Source organism: Stegodyphus dumicola, chromosome 7 (genome assembly GCF_044657685.1).
Source record: "Stegodyphus dumicola isolate Sdum_Otavi_A_Nest chromosome 7, ASM4465768v1".
Taxonomy (NCBI): domain Eukaryota; kingdom Metazoa; phylum Arthropoda; class Arachnida; order Araneae; family Eresidae; genus Stegodyphus; species Stegodyphus dumicola.
The window spans coordinates 25002622-25024438 of NC_140774.1; the positions used below are offsets into that span (position 1 = coordinate 25002622).

General features: G+C 35.0%; 1 protein-coding gene across 5 annotated transcripts in view; it reads left to right on the top strand.

Annotated features, from left to right (window-relative positions):
• The window catches only part of LOC118199886 (serine/threonine-protein kinase 26-like), a 124224-nt gene that overhangs the window by 31574 nt on the left and 70833 nt on the right, over window positions 1–21817 (top strand). The window contains exon 1 of one of the 5 annotated variants that reach the window (XR_015041953.1): window positions 10618–10901. The exons of 2 other annotated variants lie outside the window; for them this stretch is intronic. Coding sequence is in view for 2 of the 3 variants with exons in the window: in XM_085819980.1 (XP_085676106.1) it covers window positions 10800–10901 (102 nt within the window). In the remaining variant the exon portion in view is untranslated. Of the gene's footprint in view, window positions 1–10617; window positions 10902–21817 lie in introns of those variants that run through there. 2 more of the 5 variants (XM_085819980.1, XM_035371748.2) reach the window with 2 other exon arrangements.

A 21817-nucleotide genomic window follows, 5' to 3' on the forward strand; every position in this document is an offset into this window, starting at 1 on the left:
TTTTCATGCAATAATAGTTGCAGGAAACTGAAACGATTCAAATGAATAATTGCAAATTGAAACACACAGAAGCCTAAGAAGTAGATTCCATTTAGAGCATAATTACATAAGAAACAAAAATTCCACGAAAGCAACGGTAACGATATATCAACGGTTAACGGTGCATTGAAACAGTTATATATGTGTAGGGTAGTCTTCTTCGAATTAATCATTAAATTGAGGCCCACCAGCGGCCGAGCGGTAAAGTCGCTGAACTCTGGTAGTTCGGTCCGAGGTTCGAATCCCGCGAACGGCCCGTCTGCATGGGCACTTTCGTTGTTTTCCCTATGTGTAACGTGCATACGAGCCAGTTTCCCTTAGAAAGTCCTCCACGAAGGCATCCCTCCCCTTAGGCAGCTAGCCCTCGAGGCTTTGCCATAATTACACAAACAAATCATTAAATTGTAGGGAAAATTTTTAGAATTCCTCCTTTAATCGAATATAAAATTCTGAGATGACTTTCTAATCTTTTCATGGCTTTCTTGGAGACTTCCGGGAATCAAAATTTAAAACTAGAATGATGGTCACCGTATATCGCTGAATATATTATTGCTTTATATACTTATTATACTTTATTTTTGGAAACCAAAATTTAATTACAAAGCTTTGTAATAATCACTTTCATAGCTCTTAATTTTAAAACTTATGAATGAAAATTTTTAATATTTGTAATTAGATATCTCACGATTTAAATGCATTTTTATTAATTTTTATTATATTTATTATTATTAAATCAAATAGATTAAAAAGTATGGAAAAATACATATTCTTAGGAATTACGTTTATTGCTTTTAAATCGCTTAGTTTTTTTAAGTGAGAAGTGGCCGTAAAACTGTTTCCTAAATTTTCATCATCGCGGAAACGCTTTAGAAATTCTCAGACTTTTTAAGAAACAGTAAAGTAAATTTGAGTTTTTAGCTAAAGTAAATTATGTATAAAATAAACAAAATAAACATTTATTCCAGTTTTTATAGCTTATGTACAAAAGGAATTTTTTCAATTTTTAATTTTGCGAAAAATGGCACATAAATGTTATTAAATGAAATAAATAATATTAAAAAATTTTAACATTTTCAGTAGAATAAAATGTTAATTTGTATTATTTTTTTATTATAATAATATTATAATAAAATAATATAATAAATATTAATATATTAATATTATTAATATACTTATTTAAGATTATTATTTAACATATTATTTTTAAAACATATTAATATATATATATATATATATATATATATATTAATTTTTTTAAACAATATATATTTTTAAATCTAAAGTACTTTTAGCAGTAAAAAATATTACACTTACTAGTTATTCAAAATTTTTTATTTACTTATAAGTTTAAAAAAAAGGTTAAAATAAAAAATTAAAGCATAACTAACTCATAATAATAACACTTTAAGCATAACTAACATAACCAAAGAAAACTCATACTTTTAAAATACTAAAATGACACTGAAACACTTCTTTACTTCTGAGAATAGAATAGAGACACTAGCAGAAATTCCTTTGGGATATATTTCATTGGCAACATAAGCCATCTAGTGTCTTGTATATCATTAAATTTATTATGCGATTTAAACCACTTTGCTTTATGTTTTCTTTTTAAATTTCGTTTAAGAGTTGTTTTAAAAACTTTGTTAAATACTGTAAAGCACATAATGTTTCATGGTTTTTTTATGTCAGTTTTATAATTTTTCACAGAGCACAGTTTGGGAAATGTTGCTATAAAATACAGTAAATAAAAATATTTAAACTCGACTAATACTCTCTTTCCACGGAAAATACCAAGGCTTTTGTTGTAAGGCTATTCAAGTCTTTTATTCGCAAGTCTAAAATTTGCGACGAATTGTGGATTGGACGAATCTGCAAGACCGAAAATCATAACAAGATAGCACAAGAACTAAAAATTAAATGTTAGCGAGTGAACATAGTAATTATCACTTAAACATGAATTACTTTTTAAGTTCTTCTCTAAAATATTTTATTTGCTATATACCTCTAAGCTGAAGGGTGCTGTCTAATGCATTAGAATAATTATTGCTACATGAAATTTGTAATTTGTTTTGAAAGAAATTGGAAAAAACGTTTGGATTGCCATCACTAAATTTTTGCTTAATAATGAAGAATCTGGCTATGTGGCTGTAATGCTACGAAAATTCAATCTTTAGGTAGTTCAGTAACTACTATAAATTCATATCTAGACGACAGTTCTTTTAAAAAATTTTGTCGCTGAAGATAAACTATCAGGTTCAATGTTTCTTCTAACCTTCTTCGGAAACATACAATGACCTGACTAGGAACAGAGAGCTTATTAAAGCTATGTTCACTAATTGTAGTAAGTAGACAGGATACAGACGAAGGGTACACAAGACCCTTTATTTTTTCTTTATATACAATGACTTCCGTACTTCGGAATACAATGACCCTCCACTCGGGGTCTAACGTAAAAGATATTAAAATAAAACTAAACTCAAATTTAACTTTAGAATAATACACGTGTAAGATTGGCCTTATAATAACAGGAAGCGTATGTAGCACAGAGACTGTGAACACTACAATACGTTTAATTTATCAAGAGGATTAAAACCTCTGGCCTGGAAGGCAAATAGCAACTGCGTAACTTCTAAGGTAAGCGGCCTGCTTCGAACTCACTGCTTCCTCTCTTCTGCTTGGCAAAAAGGCCACACTTAAATACTTGGCGTTCGCCAGACAACTTTGCATAAACTCCTTCACGCTTATAATTCTGGCCGGAAGTAGAAAATAAGAAGTGATAGTAAAGATTTAAAATAAAATAAACGTTAGTAAAACTTAAGATCCTTACATACTTCCCGCCAGAGTTAATTAGTTTGAAACTGAGGTCTAAAACGACCTTGTTGAAAACTTTTAGCTCTAGAAACTAACGCGAGGCCAACCTTTTACAATCATAACTTAGCTAGAAACTAGAAAATTTAAAAGTAAGAAATTTGTTACAATAGCAGCTCCCGGGATATACAACAATCTCTTTTTTTTTTTTTTTTCATCTGTACTGCATCTAAACAGGAGCTTTATTCAATTCTGGTTCCTTCCAGAGATCTGGAAGGAAAACTAGTTTAATGAAATGTTACAGAATGAAATTGCAAATAACATATAGAATAAATATACTTCTCTTAACATTCTTATTTCATTCATGACTATTTTAATTATCTCTCCCCGTGCTCTCTGACATGTGTTGTAAAAGAACGCCAACCACGAATGTGTTTCTGTCTACGTATGCCACACTTCCTCCTACAATCAAAACACTAACGTGTTAAAATTCAACATACGAGACCTCTTAACACACCCTACTTTCAACTCTAAACCCTGAGGTACTATTCTGAAAGTGGCTAACTCTAAAGTGTAGCGTCAGAGAGCCTAACTACATCATTCAACCTTTAACACATATTCACCATGATTTAATCTTTACAGTCACACGAATAACAAATTTTTAACATTACTTTCACTTTTACCATATCACGGTATTTCTTAACATTCAAAATAACAGTTCACATGTATACAAGAACATATCAACATGCCGTTAATTTTACACATTTGAAAACATACATTAGTAGTACATTGTTAACTTCTATTCTTTTCAAAGCAAGTGCCAATTCTTTCTACATTGAAATAATACTACATTTCAAAAAGTCTTTCAGACTAAAACTTCTTTCTTGCTAGAATGTTTTAAATAAAATTTATACAATAACTTTTTACAATATTTAAGTCTTTATACAACGCTATTATACATCAACTTTAGTTTTACGCGCGAGTAATTGAAAAACATAATAAGAAAATCGGTCACAACTCATTTCTCGCCCTTTTGGCGATAAAGGTAGACCTCGCATGAGGTAAAACTTCTTGAAATCTGCCACTTGGAGTAAGAATGAAAGATTAACTTAAGTTTGTAAAGTAACATAAAATTTTACTTATCTTTGTAATATTCAGACATCCTTTTCTGTGCCCAGTCTTTAAAGGTCTTGTTAACTTTTGCAGTTCAGGAAAGTAGACTGCCTCGCGTACGCGTTGAGTAGTTTTTCGAATACCAGCATGAGAAGCTAAAGGGCTGTCATGGAGCTCTTGCAGGATATTTAATCTAAGACTAGCTGGGATAACAGGTCGAAATTCGTTGTTGGAAATCGTAGTTTTTGTGTAGAATAATAGACCATCTATTAGTTCGTAATGGGCCGCCCTATTTCTTATCGCCACAATATCTTGGTGGCTAAAATTTTCAGGATCCTTCAAATACTCATAAATACTTCCAAACTCAGGATCCTTACCCAGTTCGGTTATTACAGTTTCTCGGGAATTTATTGTACACGCTGTCAGCATTGCAACTTTTACGGTATTACCCTGTTCGTCTAATTTAATTCGTGATAGGGCATCTGCTACGATATTTTCCTTTCCGGGGGTATGCTTGATTACCAGATTATATTCTTGCAGCTTGAGTGCCCATCTTATTAACCTTGGGGATAAATTTTTCCCTGAGTACAATCTAGTTACTGCCGCATGATCAGAATATACTGTTATCGGCGCCTTTCCAAAATAGACTCGGAACTTTTGCACTGCTAACAGAACTGCAAGTGCCTCTCTCTCGGTCGCGGAATAGTTTCTTTGTGTTTGATTTAAAGTTCGGCTAAAAAATGCCACGGGCTGCTGATTTTGCGAAAGTACCGCTCCTACCGCATAATCCGAAGCATCCGCTGAAATTTCTAAATTTTCATCCTTTTCAGGAAATTTCAACACAGGGGCTTGCGTTAATGCTTGTTTTAATTTTTCGAAAGCACTATTGGCTTCAGCCGTCCACGAGAATCTTGCCTTTTTCCTTTCTAATTTTAACAATGGCTCAGCGATAGCCGCAAAATCTTTTATAAAGGACCTATAATATGAACAAAGTCCTAGAAAAGAAGAGAGCTTCTTTGCCGTGTTTGGAGTCGGATACTTTTGTACAGCGATTATTTTTGATTCATCTGTCTCGATCCCTTTTTGCGATATTTTGTAACCTAAATATTTTAATTCAGGGGCTGCAAATTTGCACTTTTCGACATTAACTTTTAGACCGGCCTCATTTAATAAAGAAAACACCTGTCTTAAATCCTGTATATGTTGGTCGAGATTATCACTAGTAATAATGATATCATCTAAATAGATAAATGTGGACTTTCCAAGAACAGGTCTTAACACAATGTCCATGCATCGCTGAAATGTTGCTGGGGCGCCTGAAAGGCCAAACGGCATACGCAAAAATGCATAAGTGCCAGACTTGGTTATAAAAGCAGTCTTAGGCACGTCCTCAGGCCTGACCCCTATTTGAAAATAACCATTCGTTAAGTCTAAAGTCGTCATAAATTTGGTTGATTTTATGTTCCTTAAAATTTCTTCTATAATCGGTAACGGATATACCGGATATTTCGTTATGGAATTTAATTTACGGTAATCAATAGCGAATCTCCACCTTTTTGGATGCTCCAAAGGATAATCATTATTTTTCTTACATAAAACCACCGGACTAGCATAAGTACTTGAGATAGGCGTTATGATCTTTTTACGTAGCATATCGGTAATATGCCATTCTATAATTTTTTCCTTATTCTTATCATACCGGTATGGTTTTTGACGAACCGGCAATGCATCTCCGGTGTCAATACTATGGTTAGTAACCTGGGTAAATCCTGGAGTATCACTAAATAAGGAAGCAAATTCACTTACCACTTGTCGGATTCTATCTTGCTCGTCATTAGGCAGGTGGTCAAGATTTAACCTTGGCGGTTCAACCTTTTCTACACGCACTGGTTTCATCGTCAGCTTAAGGGACGCTTCATTAAAATCCAGTGTAGCTTGTGCGTCTGAAAGAAAGTCTATTCCTAGGATTAAGTGTGCTTGCAAATTCTTTACTATAAAAAACATCACCTTTACTTGTTCGTCCTTGATACGGATGTACAAAGGTACTTTACCTACGCACTTACATTGTTCTCCTTGCGCCGCTAATACTGTTGTATTATCCGCATTATATATGCGGTATTTGCGAAAATACTTTCTAAAAAAGACTTCTGCCACACAGGAACACTGCGCGCCGGTATCCAGGAGTGCGGTGGCCGGGATATTATTTACCAAGACTTCAATCTTCGGAAGAGTTAAATTTTTCACCATTACTGTATTTAACTTGTAGGAAGAGGGGTTTTCGTGGCCTTCGGATTTCCGCACCCTCTCGTCAGCAGAAATCCGTTTTAGTTTAAATTATTTTTCCTTTCGGTGCTTTCATTCTTTCTCCACTGGCCTTGAGACTTTTTTCCTGGGTTGCTATTGAACTGTGGACGTTCGCCGGCTGTTTTTGAATGCTCGGGTTTCCTTGCCCACTGATTCGCTTTTTCTCCGTAGCTATGTGCTTGAGTTTGCTGTAGTCTTGGCGTACCAAATTGGTTTCGCTGTTGATATTGGCGTCTTCTTTCGACGTCCGCCGTTCTTCTACTTTCAAACTGGATTGCTAGCTCAAATAACTTTTCCAGTGTAGTCGGATTTCGTAATTCAATAAAGTCTTGCACTTGGGGTAGTAACCTCGGCAAAATCACTTGAATTATTTCAGGATCCGGACGGTTTCCATACAAGAGCTTGAAAACGTGAATTTTTCTTAAAATAAAGCTCGAGAGGTTTTCCATTCTTTGTTGATATATACTGAAAAGTTCTGTTTCTAATTTCGCACGATCCCTTACAACAGGGAAGGCTTTTAGTAGGGCAGTCTTGAAATTTTCGTAAGTATAGGTGGGACTGCCTGCTTGACCCAAGAGACTTCTGCCGATACATTTGAACCAGTTAAGCGCTTGGCCCCTCAAAGCGCTGGTAGCTAAGGTAACTTTTTGAAACTCGTGCACGGGGTAGAGCATGAAGTGGTCCTCCAATTTTTCCAAAAAACTGGTTACCGGTGAGTTTCCGTTAAATGTTGCTTCTGGTTTCATCGAAGCGCGCATGGTCTGGACGATGTACCCAAATCCTTCCAGGGCGGCAGCTGGCATTTCTGGATTCTGAGCCGTTTCTGCAGGCAGCACAGGTTCTTGAAATTCGGCCATGGTTATTCTTCGTCGGGTGCCACTATCAGGTTCAATGTTTCTTCTAACCTTCTTCGGAGACATACAATGACCTGACTAGGAACAGAGAGCTTATTAAAGCTATGTTCACTAATTGTAGTAAGTAGACAGGATACAGACGAAGGGTACACAAGACCCTTTATTTTTTCTTTATATACAATGACTTCCGTACTTCGGAATACAATGACCCTCCACTCGAGGTCTAACGTAAAAGATATTAAAATAAAACTAAACTCAAATTTAACTTTAGAATAATACACGTGTAAGATTGGCCTTATAATAACAGGAAGCGTATGTAGCACAGAGACTGTGAACACTATACGTTTAATTTATCAAGAGGATTAAAACCTCTGGCCTGGAAGTCAAATAGCAACTGCGTAACTTCTAAGGTAAGCGGCCTGCTTCGAACTCACTGCTTCCTCTCTTCTGCTTGGCAAAAAGGCCACACTTAAATACTTGGCGTTCGCCAGACAACTTTGCATAAACTCCTTCACGCTTATAATTCTGGCCGGAAGTAGAAAATAAGAAGTGATAGTAAAGATTTAAAATAAAATAAACGTTAGTAAAACTTAAGATCCTTACAAAACAAGGAAAGAAATTCTACCAAGAAATTAAGAAAATGAAACAAAGATAATAAATATTATTTACTGATATTAATATGCTGCTGATATTAATAACCGAATTACTGCTGCACATTGCTTCGCAGAACACAGCAGCTAAAGATAGATTTCAGAATCCACTCTCAGCAAAGATCTTCGCTTGCAAAAAATAACCAGATCAAACTTTTATTATTGATTTTGTTTTGATTATTGCATCTTTTGGCATCTATGTCATTGGATTCTGCGGTTGAAACGAAGCCTGTTCTTAGTAATATTCACCGTCCAATAAAATATAGTATTGTTTTAGGAGGGAGTGATAATTTCTTTAATTATCTTCCAGAGGTAATAAAATTGCTTTTGTGCTCTTAAGTTTTGTTCGCATACTCAAATTTATCCTCCTCATATATACAGTGCGTCTAAAAAGTTTTCGAATTAAATTTATACAAAATCGAAACTTGAAGAAATTAACATATAGTTTTCAATATCTTGATGCGATTATGCAGCTGTTTGATTGCTTCGTAGAACTCGGGAAAAAGAGATTAGTGTCTAAGTGCAAAATACAGGAACTGGTTGAGAATTGTGACACCTCCTTCCTAGAAACTGCTTGATGAAAAGAAATTGCGCGATAGCTCATTGTCTTGCAACACACGCCACTTATTCCATTGAGCTTTAGCAAGTCTAATGTGTTGAATTCTCTGCAGTTATCTGACCATTAAATCTTTATGAAATATAGAATTCACCATCTGTCTTTTAGGGGAAAAAAAGTCTTTTAGAATTATATCTCATTCCCATTAGAAAAGTCAGAACTTGGACTTCTCTGGGGATTTTTTTAATCGATTTTTTTTCGACCATGGTGAACTTCCTCCCACCCTAGAAGATGATTGCCGTTTTGGGTCAGAATTCTAAGTAAAGCACCGAATTTCATATGTATTCTTAATTTGGTGAAAATATCAGGATTAATTCCGTGCATGTAACTTTATTGCTATTCTCTACTCAGCTTTCCAATCCAATATTCTCTTTAAACGATCAAAGCAAACGATTAATTGTATAGAAAATTTTGTCCATAAGCAGACGATTAATTGTATAGAAAATTTTGTCCATAAGCAGACGATATTTTAGAAAAAGCAAGCTGAAATACTTTTGTAATAGATGCCGTCAATTATCGTTTGACAGGTTTCCTGCAATTTGTTTAAAAAAATCTGATGTGTACACATGACTTCCTGGTATAAATTAAACGCATTTTTTCTTGCATTTCATTTAAACTTATTGAATTGAATTTAATTTAGTCTGTCGATAGCGCATAAACTACAGTAGAATAAATGCACTCTTTAAAATTCACTATATTTGTTTACCATAGCAACACTCTGGCGCTAGGTTCACTTAACAGCGTTATATTTCTTTCATATAATAACTCAGAATGTACAAAATTTATATCATTTGAAAAATTATCTAATCGTTGCCACATGTTGTATTCAAATACTATAATAAATCTAGAACAATGTATAAAAGAAGTTAAACAAAAAAGAAACAGGTTTTCACAGACGATTCAGTATTTCTCGTTCAATTAATTCAGCTCTCACTTCGCGACAAGCCAAAAATACATAAAAATTCAAAATATCTGTATTAAAAATTACGAAGTAAATCTTAAACACTTACTTCCTCGAAAAAAATTCCAGAAAGAATTAAGCACAATTTAATTCGCAATAATAAATGAAGGCCTTGTCTTTGTTGTTGCAAAGATTAGTCCCTCAAGATTGGCAACAAATCTACTATTCTGCTGTTTGAAATATAAACAAACATGTCCGCCATGTTATTTAAAATTTAGGCTTAACCGCACTTAAACAGCTCTTAAATTGTTGATAATTCTACAAATATTGCTTGCAGATTTCCTAAAGGCATAAAAACCTTAACCGGAAGATAAGAACAACATAATTTAATCATTTTTAAAGCAAAAAATGGACAATTTACAAACATATAAGAGTAAAGAAACTGAGATCACTGAGCCGGGTAACAGAGTGACGTTTGGTGCGGCCGATTGCAACCAAAATATATACAAAATTTCAACGTTCTGAGGCTACTTGTTTTGAGTTATGCGAGATACGTTCGTACGTACATGTACGTACAGAATTAATTTTAAAGCAGTTTTATTATTTTTTTGGAGGAAAAGAGTCCTTTATTCTGTCCTTACGTACAGATGTCACGAAAAAACATTGTTTAATTGCATTCGATAGCGGTCAAAATGGATATTTTCGTTGAAATATGCTGCCTGAAACGTTTCGCGATTACAATACTTTCTTTTTACTTCGTACAAGGAAGTAAAAATAGTACTTTAACTCTGTAAATGCACTGTGTATGCAGAATGACTTCTATCAGAATAAACTGAATGAGCCTTATTCTTTGCTTTTGTCGTAAAGTAGTAAACTGAAGTTTATTTATTTAACTATTGCGTTTTAATTGTCAGTTTTCATTTGGCTGAGTTAAAAGCTCCATTTATAAAATGTGATTGATGTTATTAATATTATTATTCTGTCTGTTGTTGACGCAGTCAAACATTTTTATGTTTGACAAAAGACCCGTGAAGCAATTACTACTGTCGAATGCTCCCAGCGGACTTTCCATCTTTATCACACGGCGTGACATCTCATTAAACAAAGGCGAGCTGAGTGACAGGCGATCTCAAACTTTCAGGGCGCAGCAAGCAAGCTTTGGCTTTTCACGCAAGCCTGGCGACCTACTTCCCGAGTTATGAAAGCCATAAACGGCGGGCAGTTTTACATCCGGCAAGCGGGTTGGAATTCTCCCGAGTCATATAAGAGAAAATGATAACAGTAATAATAATAATAAAAAAGAATTCCTCGCGTTTTCGTCACAGGCTTTGCCTTTCTGGCGTCTCTCAGTTCATTCCGTATTCTGTCCAATTCTGTTCAGTGGTTAAAGAAATGGACCCAAGGTCCTCTTTCCCCCCAAGTCGCCAGAGCGTGACTTGCGAGCGCGCGCACCCCTTGAGACTCTCGTCGCCGTGGTCAGTCTGCTGGTGAAATCCCTCACGGGATGAAACATGCCGAGATGGAAGAGTCAGTGGATCAGGATGCAGTACGTCGACATGTGGAGGAGAAGAGCAGCTTGGTTTCATGCCCCGAGGAGGAACAAGTATCCATCAGTGAGTTTTTAACTCCCCTCTCTTCGTTTTGTTAGGCTGTGCTTTTGTATTTATTTTTCTGATCCTTTTCAGCTCACAGAATATTATACAAACCAGAAACAGATGAAGGACAAAAATGCTAATTCTTATACATCCAAATTTAAACGAAGTAGCCACTCAAAGTATAGGTCAGTCCTCTCGAATAGCAAGATACAATTTAAATAGCCTATAATAAACAAAAATGAAGCCTCTTATAAAGCCGTGCCCACCATAATCCTATGGGGATTTTCCGTTTGCGCCCAACTGGTGCAGTCTTGTTTGTTTGTAGTTGATACATTATAACATGAAATACTTATTTGAATTTCATTGCACTCTAATTCCCCCCTTTTTTTAATACGGAAAGTGCTGTAAATCTCCATCTCTCTTTTTGTAACTTTTCAAATTATTGACGCCAAAATTTATCGCCATGTATTATAGTTTCAAAAAAAAAATATATATATATATAGCAAATATGAAAAAGAAAGAAAAAAATATCTGAAATGTTTCATATTTTAAATTTCGTCCAAAGGGGCGTTTTTAAACATTTTGTGTGTTACATTTATTTATTAAATATCGCACGTTCTTCGCACTTAAACCATAAAATTCAGTTCAACAGCAATATCGCAAAATAGTTTTAAAATGAGCATATCTTTAGAATTTCCGATACAGAGTTCTGCGCGCTGGAGATAAAAAGGTCCCCCCCCCCCGTAGAGTGTTGCCATTGCTCGCTTTTAAATCGTTAAGTTTGCTAATCAAAAATTCGTTTAAGTTTTACAAAATATGAAATCGATAATAAAACAAATCCAAATTAGGGCTTCCAGACGCCTATATTCGGCGGAGGATTACGTTATTCAAAGTTTGATGGATTTAGGTACCATTGTTTTATCACAATGCGAGGAACATACATACATTTATGCAGATTCTTCATTATTTAATCTCTTTAAATATAATACAGGGCTGTAATGTTTGGTGGCAACAGTTTGAAAAGTGAATCGACGCAAAATGGCAAAACGAAATTAATAGCCCTTCTAGATAACGCCCTTTGTGCTAAAAATAAAATGTATGGCAGCATATTGCCGCCACGTTTCACTCTATGTATTACTTTTAAAGATGTAATATACCGAATTGGAAAAATTGTGTTGCAACACTGAACGCTCTATGGCAAAGATTCTCATCCAGGGGGCAATTTCATACTTTCAGGGGAGGAATGCTGTCAACCTTTTATTTAGCTGTTAAGCATTTAGTTTTACTTTATGAATATCAAAAAATACTTTTATTCAGGTTTTGATATTTATCAACATTTTCTGCGCTTTTTTTAAATTTATAACAGCATGTTAAAAAATAATCAAAATCGAAATAAATGTATATTTTCGAATTTGGGAAAGGGGGAGAAATGCAATAGTGAAAGTGGCGCATGGAGCAAAAACGCTTAAGAACCACTTCTCCATCGGCTGTTCTAAAGATATGCTGTTTTCAAATATTTTGTGCCTTTTCTGTTGAATTTAATGAGCCGTAAGTTCGAAGAAAGTGATATTTAATAAATAAATTTCAAAATAGGAAAAAATTGAAGGAGGAATTCTGCAGGAGTGAATTCAAGAACAGATAGGTAAGATTCGAGCACAGGAGAGCATAAAAAAACTTTTTTTTATCCTACAGACTTACTTTTTTTCTTCTGGATAAGTGTAACTGTCAGTTCGTTTTATAAATTTGTGATTTCTTATGTCTTAGGAAGAATTTATGAAAGAAAATTCGGTGTATGCAAAACAGACGTTAGACATCAGTTCGGTAAATGCAGTATTGAGCTCCTTATAAAATACTTTGTCCGACGGCTTATGGCAGTTAATGAGTTGAAAAGAAAGCAAGCGAAAAGTTATTGTAATCAGGGCTGATGTTCAGCGGGATCTCATTGGAGCACGTCTCCGATGCTTTCTCTCTCTCTCTCTCTCTCTCTCTCTCTGAGTGGAGTTATAATTCCAGCCGAAGCTCTAAATAAAATGAGATCCTTCTTTTTTTAAAAAAATTATTATTCAACTATTTGTCATTAATTTATCTTAATGTATTAATTTTTATTTATCTATTTAAATTTTATTTAATAATTTATTTTTTTTTTATTTGTTTTTGTTCATCTTTCCTGACGGTCATCCACAGGGCGCTAGCTCTTTTAACCTCTTGTAATCTTCTGTCTTTCTTGTTTTAAAGAAAAAGCTTAAAGTTGTTAAAGTTTTGTTATTTTAAGAAATTTTACCGACCTCATATCTGATACAGTTTTATCGACTCGCAGTTTTTTTCTCCATCAGTGCTGCACTATAGGCCGAATAATTAAGAACGTTGAATACGGATAGTTCGACCCGGGCTCAAATCTAGGCAAGCGAGCTGGCAATATTTTTTGCTTTTGTGATTTTCCCGTGTGAATATAAGCCAGTTTCCCTTAAAAAGGTCCTCGACGAGGGCATTCCCCTTGGGTAGATTGCCTTCGTGTACTCTGCCATACTCAGATAGCTAACAAATTTTATTGAATGCATATTTCGTTACTTTACAAAATATTCAAAACAATAATCTTCGATGACCTTTTATTAATAGTATCCTCCTAATATTGTTGTGACAAATCACCAGCTATAATAATTATTTAAAGCTGAATGTTTAATTGACTTGGATTTGTATGCCAGCGAATGGTCTGGGTGCATGGATGTTTTCGCAGTTTTTCCCATATAGTATAACCTAACTACGAGCAAGCGTCACATAGAAAGTTATCCATAAAGTCATCTCTTCTTGAGGCAAGTAGTCCTTATGTATTTTGTTTCATTCAGTTAGCAAACTAGTAACGTCAGAATCCAGTGCGTATGATTTGAAGGACTCCGTTTCTAATGCGAAAAAATAGGTTTATATTGAAATATTAATAAAAAGTGCTTCTTCCACTTACCTTTTTCAGCTTTGACGAAGTCTTACTTTGTGAAATTACAAAACAGATGTGTATGTTTTATGTCAGTATAAATTAAGTGAAAAAATATGCCTGTATTCTCAAGTTGGTTTATTTTTAAATATGAGGGACTCACACTAACGAGTATTACAAAAGTGTCAAAAATTAATGTTTTTAATAAATAATTTCTGGATTTTTTTATTGTTATTATCTCTGACACTGATGAATAATTATTTGAAATCTTTTTTTAAATTTTTTTTTAAAAGAAAAATATTACTCTTTTATTTAAGTTCTCAGCAGTTGGTGCACCGGCTTTAAATATTTACTGGTAAGCAATATTAGTAACAATTAGATAATATTCCGGATGTACACTACACCATCAACCTACCATTCTTTTGAAAATATCATTAAATCATAGAGGCCTTACTACCCGTATTATCTCTGTTAGAACTTACATTTCCGGGTTTTCATTTTTGCCCTCGTAAATGAAGGTCATCTTAACAGTACACATGAAGTATCAAAACAATGACATTGTTTACATGCCGGATACTATGTTTATTGAGTAATTATAAATCAGTAATATAAAAGAATGAACAATAATACCACGTATCACAGAAAGCATAATTAGTTTTACCCTAAAAAAGTGCATGTCACTACTTTGTCAGTCTTGTGCTTAATTTATCCCCCATTGGCCCAGTAATAATTATTTTGAGTATCTCTTCGTATGTTTCTTAGACTTTTTTTGTTAAAAACCCTTGTGTACGTGTATAGGACGGTAAAACAAAGACGTCAAAGCTTGATCAAAGATTATTTATTCTGATTTTGTATTTATAACACAGTTCTTTCTTTGTAGTATTAATATGAAGAGTCTTGAAATGTAACATTCGCTTTCAGCGTTTTCTGATCATCTTTCAGAAATGTCGCATTTCCCCATGCATGCTTTCATGGTATAACTGGTTAGCACGTCAGGTCAGTAAGTAGAATATTTGTGTTTCGAATATCGACGAGGGCGCAGTTGGTACGGAATGTTTTCTGGATCGAAAAGCCTAATAATCTGCGCAATCTATATTTCTGCTTTACCAAACGCCGCTCTTCTCCGAATTTTATTTAAGTGCCCTTGCTAAGATCCCCTACCTTAAACACAGCTGTAAAAATGTGTAAACAATTTTGAAAATTTGCATGTCAATAATTTAAAATGTCCTTTCTAGACGATTTTCAGTTAATCTGTTTTATGCTAATTAATGGTGGTGTATTTAATTATGGCAAAGCACACTAGGGCTATCTGCCTAAGGGGAGGGATGCCTTCGTGGAGGACTTTCTAAGAGAAACTGGCTCGTATACACGTTACACATGGGGAAAACCACGAAAACGCCCATGCAGCCAGCCCGTTCGCGGGGTTCGAACCTCGGACCGAACTACCAGTGTTCAGCGACTTCACCGCTCGGCCGTTGTTGGGCCTGCTAATTAATGTATATCTTGGGAAACACGAATCCACTTTCATCAATAGTTTATATTTCTGCTGTTTTTGCACAAAACAAATCTAAACATATTTTTTCTTATAAAGGCATTATTTTCGTTACACTGTTTCACTTTTTTGTAGAAGAAAAAGTTCTCTTGAGTTTCAGTCGACTATCGGAAATACTAGCTAAGGTAAATGTTTCGTAAAAACAAAGTGGCGTAAAGTAAACTTTAGGGTACACCTTTACCCATCAAAGAAAATGAGCGATAAGATAAAAAAATAAAATATAAAATAATATAAAATAATGAGAAGTATAATAGGAATAATAGTAGGGCTGTGGAGTGGGTAGGGAAAATGACCGACTCCGACTCCCGGAATTTTAAAGACTATGTAAATATATACACATGGGTTACAACTTATTTTATTAATATAAAAGAAATAATAGATGCTACAGAAAAAAATTGATGGCATAGCAAATTATTTATATTAATTAACATTCATTATGAAATGGAAAAACTAGCATTAATTATTTCTAAGAAACAGTATAGCTTTGGCAAGATCTTCGTTGTTGCAGGGCCATAGATCCGATTTGATAAACTTCAGAGATTAGAACAGTCTTTCCACACTGACTTTAGTAGGAAGAGCTGTTACTGTTAGGGCTACTTCTTTTTAACTTTTCAGGATAGATTTTTGTAAGTTCTAAAAGAGGTGTCTTGCAAGCGCAATCATATTTCTCTATTTCTTCAAAGGCCATGCAGAAATCTTGTTTGTATTTTTTCATTTTTATATCTAAAGGCTCTTGGTTCTTTATTTTCATTCGCTGTGCTTTAGCATTTTCAATATTATCCAAAAATATTTCTCAAAATCTAATTCATCACTGGAAGAGGATGGTAGAGATTCAGTTGCAATGTCTGCAGTTTGACTGTCCTGATTCGAATTCTCCAATTGTTCTGAGAATAATTTCATTCTTAATGAAAGTTCATAGATGGGTTTCTTTGCGATTTTAATTTGTTCGTCATCTAAGAAAATTCGATGTTTCGGATCTACATATATTGAACCCAGCAAGATCTATTTTCTAGCAAGATTCCTTCTGCAATAAGCCCTCCATTTCAGAAAGAACAAGCATCACATTCTTCCATTTTCGCCTCCTGTCAATTTTTCAGATTGCAGTTTTTTTGTGGCTATATACGGTGTAGAAAGAAGAGTTTCCAATTCTGCAAGATAATTCCACAGTCTTTCTGTTAGTGAAACATTAAGGTTATCTACATCTTCTAAAAATGTTTTTAATTCTAACAACCTCTTTATCATCAAATATGTACTTCCTAATCGCATTGCTTGATCAATATTGCTCCTTTTCCTGCTAGCTTCCTAAGAATGGCATTATTTTGGGAGTTCTTGTTGCTATTGCTGCTTACCTAAATTTACCAGTGAGATTTGTAACCAAATGAAGTAACTAAATGGATCAGTTTAATCACTAATGGCAAATATCACATCCATCCTCCTCCCTTATATTTATTTATTAATATGTCAATAAAATAGAAAATAACTATTAATGTAGTATATAGTCCATAAATAAAAATAATAACTCAGCTTATCATTAATTTTTTTCAATTCGTTTTAATTTCATTTCAAATTCAAACTTTCCAACAAAAACTGGAGCTGGAGTCGACCTGTTTTTTAGCGACTCCAGCTCCAACTTACTCCTACTCCACAGCCCTGAATAATAGTATGCTAGTAAGTTAAAACTGCGGTATAGCCAGATATACGTATAACAATGAAATAGGGGTGTAAAGATCGACTTTTGTGAGTTGCCAAAAATGCAAAATTATTATTAAAGCATGGTTAAAGTGATTAGAAAGAGAACATGCGATTGCAAAAATTGACATTATAGTAATATCAGGGTTTAATAGAAGAATATTCTCGCATTTATGGAGGTCGATGTAAATAGAAGTAGAAGAAAAAAATTGCTTCAATAAAAGAATTGAGCAATAGCATCGAAACTTGGCATACAAATGCCGTTTGAGAAGATATACAAATAATTAGAATTTCAGTGCAATTGATGTGATGGAGCTCCTTCATTCACCATGGGAAGGGAGCATATTACATAATTTAGAGGGACCGGTGTTCTTAATCATGGGCAATTTTTATTGCATTCTTTACTTTACTATAGCAAGTTTTGTGGGAAGATGTATTAGAAACGTTCTGGACAGCTGTAAATAGATCTCTGATTTAGAAAAAGGCCGTGTTATAGGCGTAACCCTCAAACTCCCATATCCAACAAATAGATTGTTGCTTGCGTAGGGAATCGTAAAGGCTGTATGCACACAGAACCGATGGTAGCTTGATAAAATGTATTGTACAAGAAGCATTTCGCAATTCTACACTGTCGTACTGAACGACTTTAGGCTTTAGGAATTCGATGACTTACGGATTTGAACTGCGACATCGTTCAGCCTGTTTAGGAATGTGTAAGGGCCGTCCTAAGGTAATTGCAATTTAGGAGAAAGTCTGTAGGATCAGATTCCAATACGACACTTTGTCACCTTCGTTGAATCGATGTCCTGTAACTCGTGTCGTATAACGTGTCGTATCGGATCTTCATTCTCTTCGTCGCCAAGTTGACTCTCTCCTCGTGCAAAATTGTGTATCACTTCAAACCATTCCTGGAGATCTTGGATGTACGCCTCCGGCAATGAAAGCGCATCCGGAGGCATATTTCATAAGTGCACATCTGTGTAGCCACCGAGGGAGTGGCTTCTAGGATGGACCAATGAGCATCCAGTGATATTTCTGTCATGTCACATGACCTTTCGCGTGCTTTATGATTTAAACAAGATGGTTGAAAATATTCTGCCACGTAATTTTGTGTACAAAATAATTCAAGCATCGTCGATTGCTTCTGAAACTTTTCATTGCGAAGTTAGATCAAATATAGGCAATTATGAAGATTTCACTACCTGGTTGAAATAAATACTAACACATGTTGGATACTTCGCAAAAATAGAGATGTGAAATATTACTTAATAATAAGTGGTAAATAAGATGAAGAAAGAAATGTGTGATAAACATCTGAGCCCAAATGCAATCTTTATATAAAACTATGCGTATGAAAAAAAATATTTACACCAGTTATATATGTAAATAGAAGTCAGCACTTTTTATTGCAGTCTATATGAAAAAGATGTTCTGTAATAATAACCAATGCAGAATTTTATTCAAAGTGAACTTTACTATTAGCATTCCTATACATTTAGTGTGTTAAATTTCACATTTAATAACTGGCTCTTAAATGTACTGTCTACACAAGAAATACTCGTCAAACAGAGTGAACTTATCTTATTCACAATTAATATATTCAATTTATTTACATATAATTTTTAATGTTAGGAATGGATATAATCAGATCATATGTATTCTGAATCTTACACTTTAAAAATCAAAAGAATGCAAGGACTGAAATAAGAAAACATTAGATTCATTGTAACCCTTTCAGTCATTCTCAGCTCAAAAAATATGCAATTGGATTATCTTAATCCATATAATATGCCGTCACCATCAATCCAAATATTAATGCGTGATAAAAATCGCGAAAGTGAAATGTCAGCGATTAATTAAACTTAGGAAAACGAAAGCACTACAAAATTTCTACTATTACGCCATATATTTATAACTGCGAAACAAATGCAAATTAAAACGTAAACAACATATGCTCAGATGCACGAAGATTTAGCGTCACAAGAGCAATAGCAGCTCTTTGATCCATTTTCGAAACCCGTCCTTCAGTGGCTACGCTGATGTGCACTTGTGAAATATGCCATCCGGAGGGCGACCAAAAAAAGATCACAAGGCAGACGAAGGTAACAACCAAAGAGCATCTGCGATAGGGAATAGCTGGTAGTCTTGTGGACTGGACTGCATAATATGCCAGTAAAAACAGAGATAACTTCTTGTCCCAGTCCTGTTGGTTTTTGGAAACCTCCAACGAGAGGTTATTAAGGATGGTTCGATTGAACCTCTCTACCATGCCGCCTGACTGAGCATGTAAAGGTGCGTTTGGGTTTTCTCGATACCGAATAGCTTGCAGAGTTCTTTAATTACAGCGAAGGTAAAATTTCTTCCTTGATCAGAATGTCACTGAAGAGGCGCTCCAAACCTGGAAATCCAATGGTGTATCAGTACTTCCGTTGCCGTGACAGCCTTCTGATTAGGAATAGGATAGCTTCAGGCCACCTGGGTGAAGTATCAATGACAACGAAGATGTATTTGTTGCCATCAGCAGTTCGTGGCAGAAGTCCCAGGATGTCGAAGACGATACGTTCAAAAGCCGCTCCTACATTGTAACGTTATAGCTTCCCTCGACTGCGTTTCTTCAGTCTTTTCCGACCCGCAGAGGCATAGCAAGCTTAGTACCACTTTTGCACGTCATGCTTTACATTACTTGAGTAGAAGCGGTCTCGAACTCTGTGTAAAGTCTTCATTATTCCGATTGTAGTCTCTTGTTGCACTGGTGTGTAATTCTTTAAGGACGTTCGAGATTCGAGATATTGGAAGTGTCAGCTCCCATCGAAATATCTTTCCGTCATCCGGCTTGAACTTCGGGTACAAGAAGACGTCGTTTCGAATATGGAGTGACTCCCAGAGAGCGCAATATTGTTTTGTCACTGGGCTATAGATCGAAATGCCCTGTCAGCTAGATTTCTTATTTGAAGATTCCATTAAGTGAATTACGTGTTTAATGTCGTCGTCTTCCAACTGGTCTTTCCAGACTTCTTCGTCACTCCATGAATCTCGATAAGCCGATGGTTAAGTTTTAACTTGTCGTGCGGGAGCTCGTGTTTAGTTCATTTCTCGCTATTATTATTTAAAATTAAAATAAATCTTATTAATAATGAATGTGGGATGATACCTGCTAACCACTGCTAAAGACCAACTGTCCTCATTCATCAGCAATTGAACTGAACTGGCGAATAGCAGAAGCTAGTTTAGGTATCAATGTTTATTAAGGAGGCTATCACTGAAATTCCAACACAGGCAAAACTAGCTGGTCATCATGGACAGTATCTGAATGGAGGCATGTTGCCTTTAGTGACGAAACCCGGTTTTGTTTTTGTGTTGATGCCCGAGGAAGAAAGTGGGCAGTCCCCCAATTTTGCATTTACTATCGAAAGACGCGCGCCTTATGTGTGCGAATCATATTTAGGGTGATATCTGAAGAGTTATGTCTTGGGATAGCAAATTCCTTCTAGCTAGGTTGCAGTGTATTCTGATGGCTCGCATATCTCTGCTGCCTATCAGATCAAGATACCATTTGCCATAAACTCCCAGATACCATTAGACAACAAGAAAATGTACGATTTTCTCAAGCATGCCTTTTAGATTTTCGCTTCTTTATGTTGTCAGGTAGGTACTCAGACATGTCTCAGTAAACACGTCGGATCATGCTAGGGAAAACGAATATACCTTCTCAGAAAACCACTCGATAAACTGACTGTTTATAAAAATGTATATTAGAACTTTCCACTGACGAACCTAAATAACTGGCTTTAAGGTCCACCAGATATTGGGCTTATAACTTGTTGCCAGAGGAAGATTTACTACTTATTAAAATGCTATCACCTTGCTGCTAATAATTTATAAAAATCCTCCTTCCAAACTTATTTCATTATTTTTTACATCTCTTCAATGCTAAGTTTCATTTTTTTTAATTGGTGCATAGTTTTTTTTAATAGATTATATATTAGAATTACGTTTCAGAGTTATTTCACAAAAATCATGGTTTTCGTGAGACCCATTGATCATCCATGGTATCCATCGTGCAAATTAATTATAAGCATCGGCCAGAAGTACAGGCGACACAGGCAGCTGCCTAAGGCCCCGATTTTCTGAGAGTGTGAGTTAAGTTTTTATCACAGGCGGTAGCTAAATAAAGTTGTATTTTGCCTTAAAATAGTGATAAGTTTATATAGATGAGTATAGTTGGGCGCCAAATATATTGATCGCCTGATTCACAGGAAGATGCTGGAGACGGGACTGTGTAATGGTTTCCTGTGCTATAAATATTTGAAAAGTTCCACAAGCGTAAAAATATTAAGAATCGTTGCATTAGAGCATTGAAATTTTTATTTATTTCTCTTACTTTTTTTTCTTTATGTTTTCTTCTCAGTTACCAGAAAATTCAGTCACTTATACGTAAGTGCATTATTCCCTCAAGCGTTGATCGACTTTATTCGTCGCCATCCTATAGCAGGCAGCGCTCCAAAAATGATCATCTGCCTCCTCCCTAAATTATTATTATTGTAGTTCTTCAGTTATTTATTAGTGTTTCCCAAATGGAGCTGGGCGCCTCGCCAGCTTTCAAAATATCAGATTAAAAAGCAAGTCATTATCGGTTTAAAAAACATGTTTGTATATCCGTGACTGTAACGTTAAATAGATGCAAAGATAAATTTTTATTCGTTTAAAAATTGATGCATGACAACTGGCGCCTCATCAATTCATTGTGCATGGCCTATTTTTCTTGCA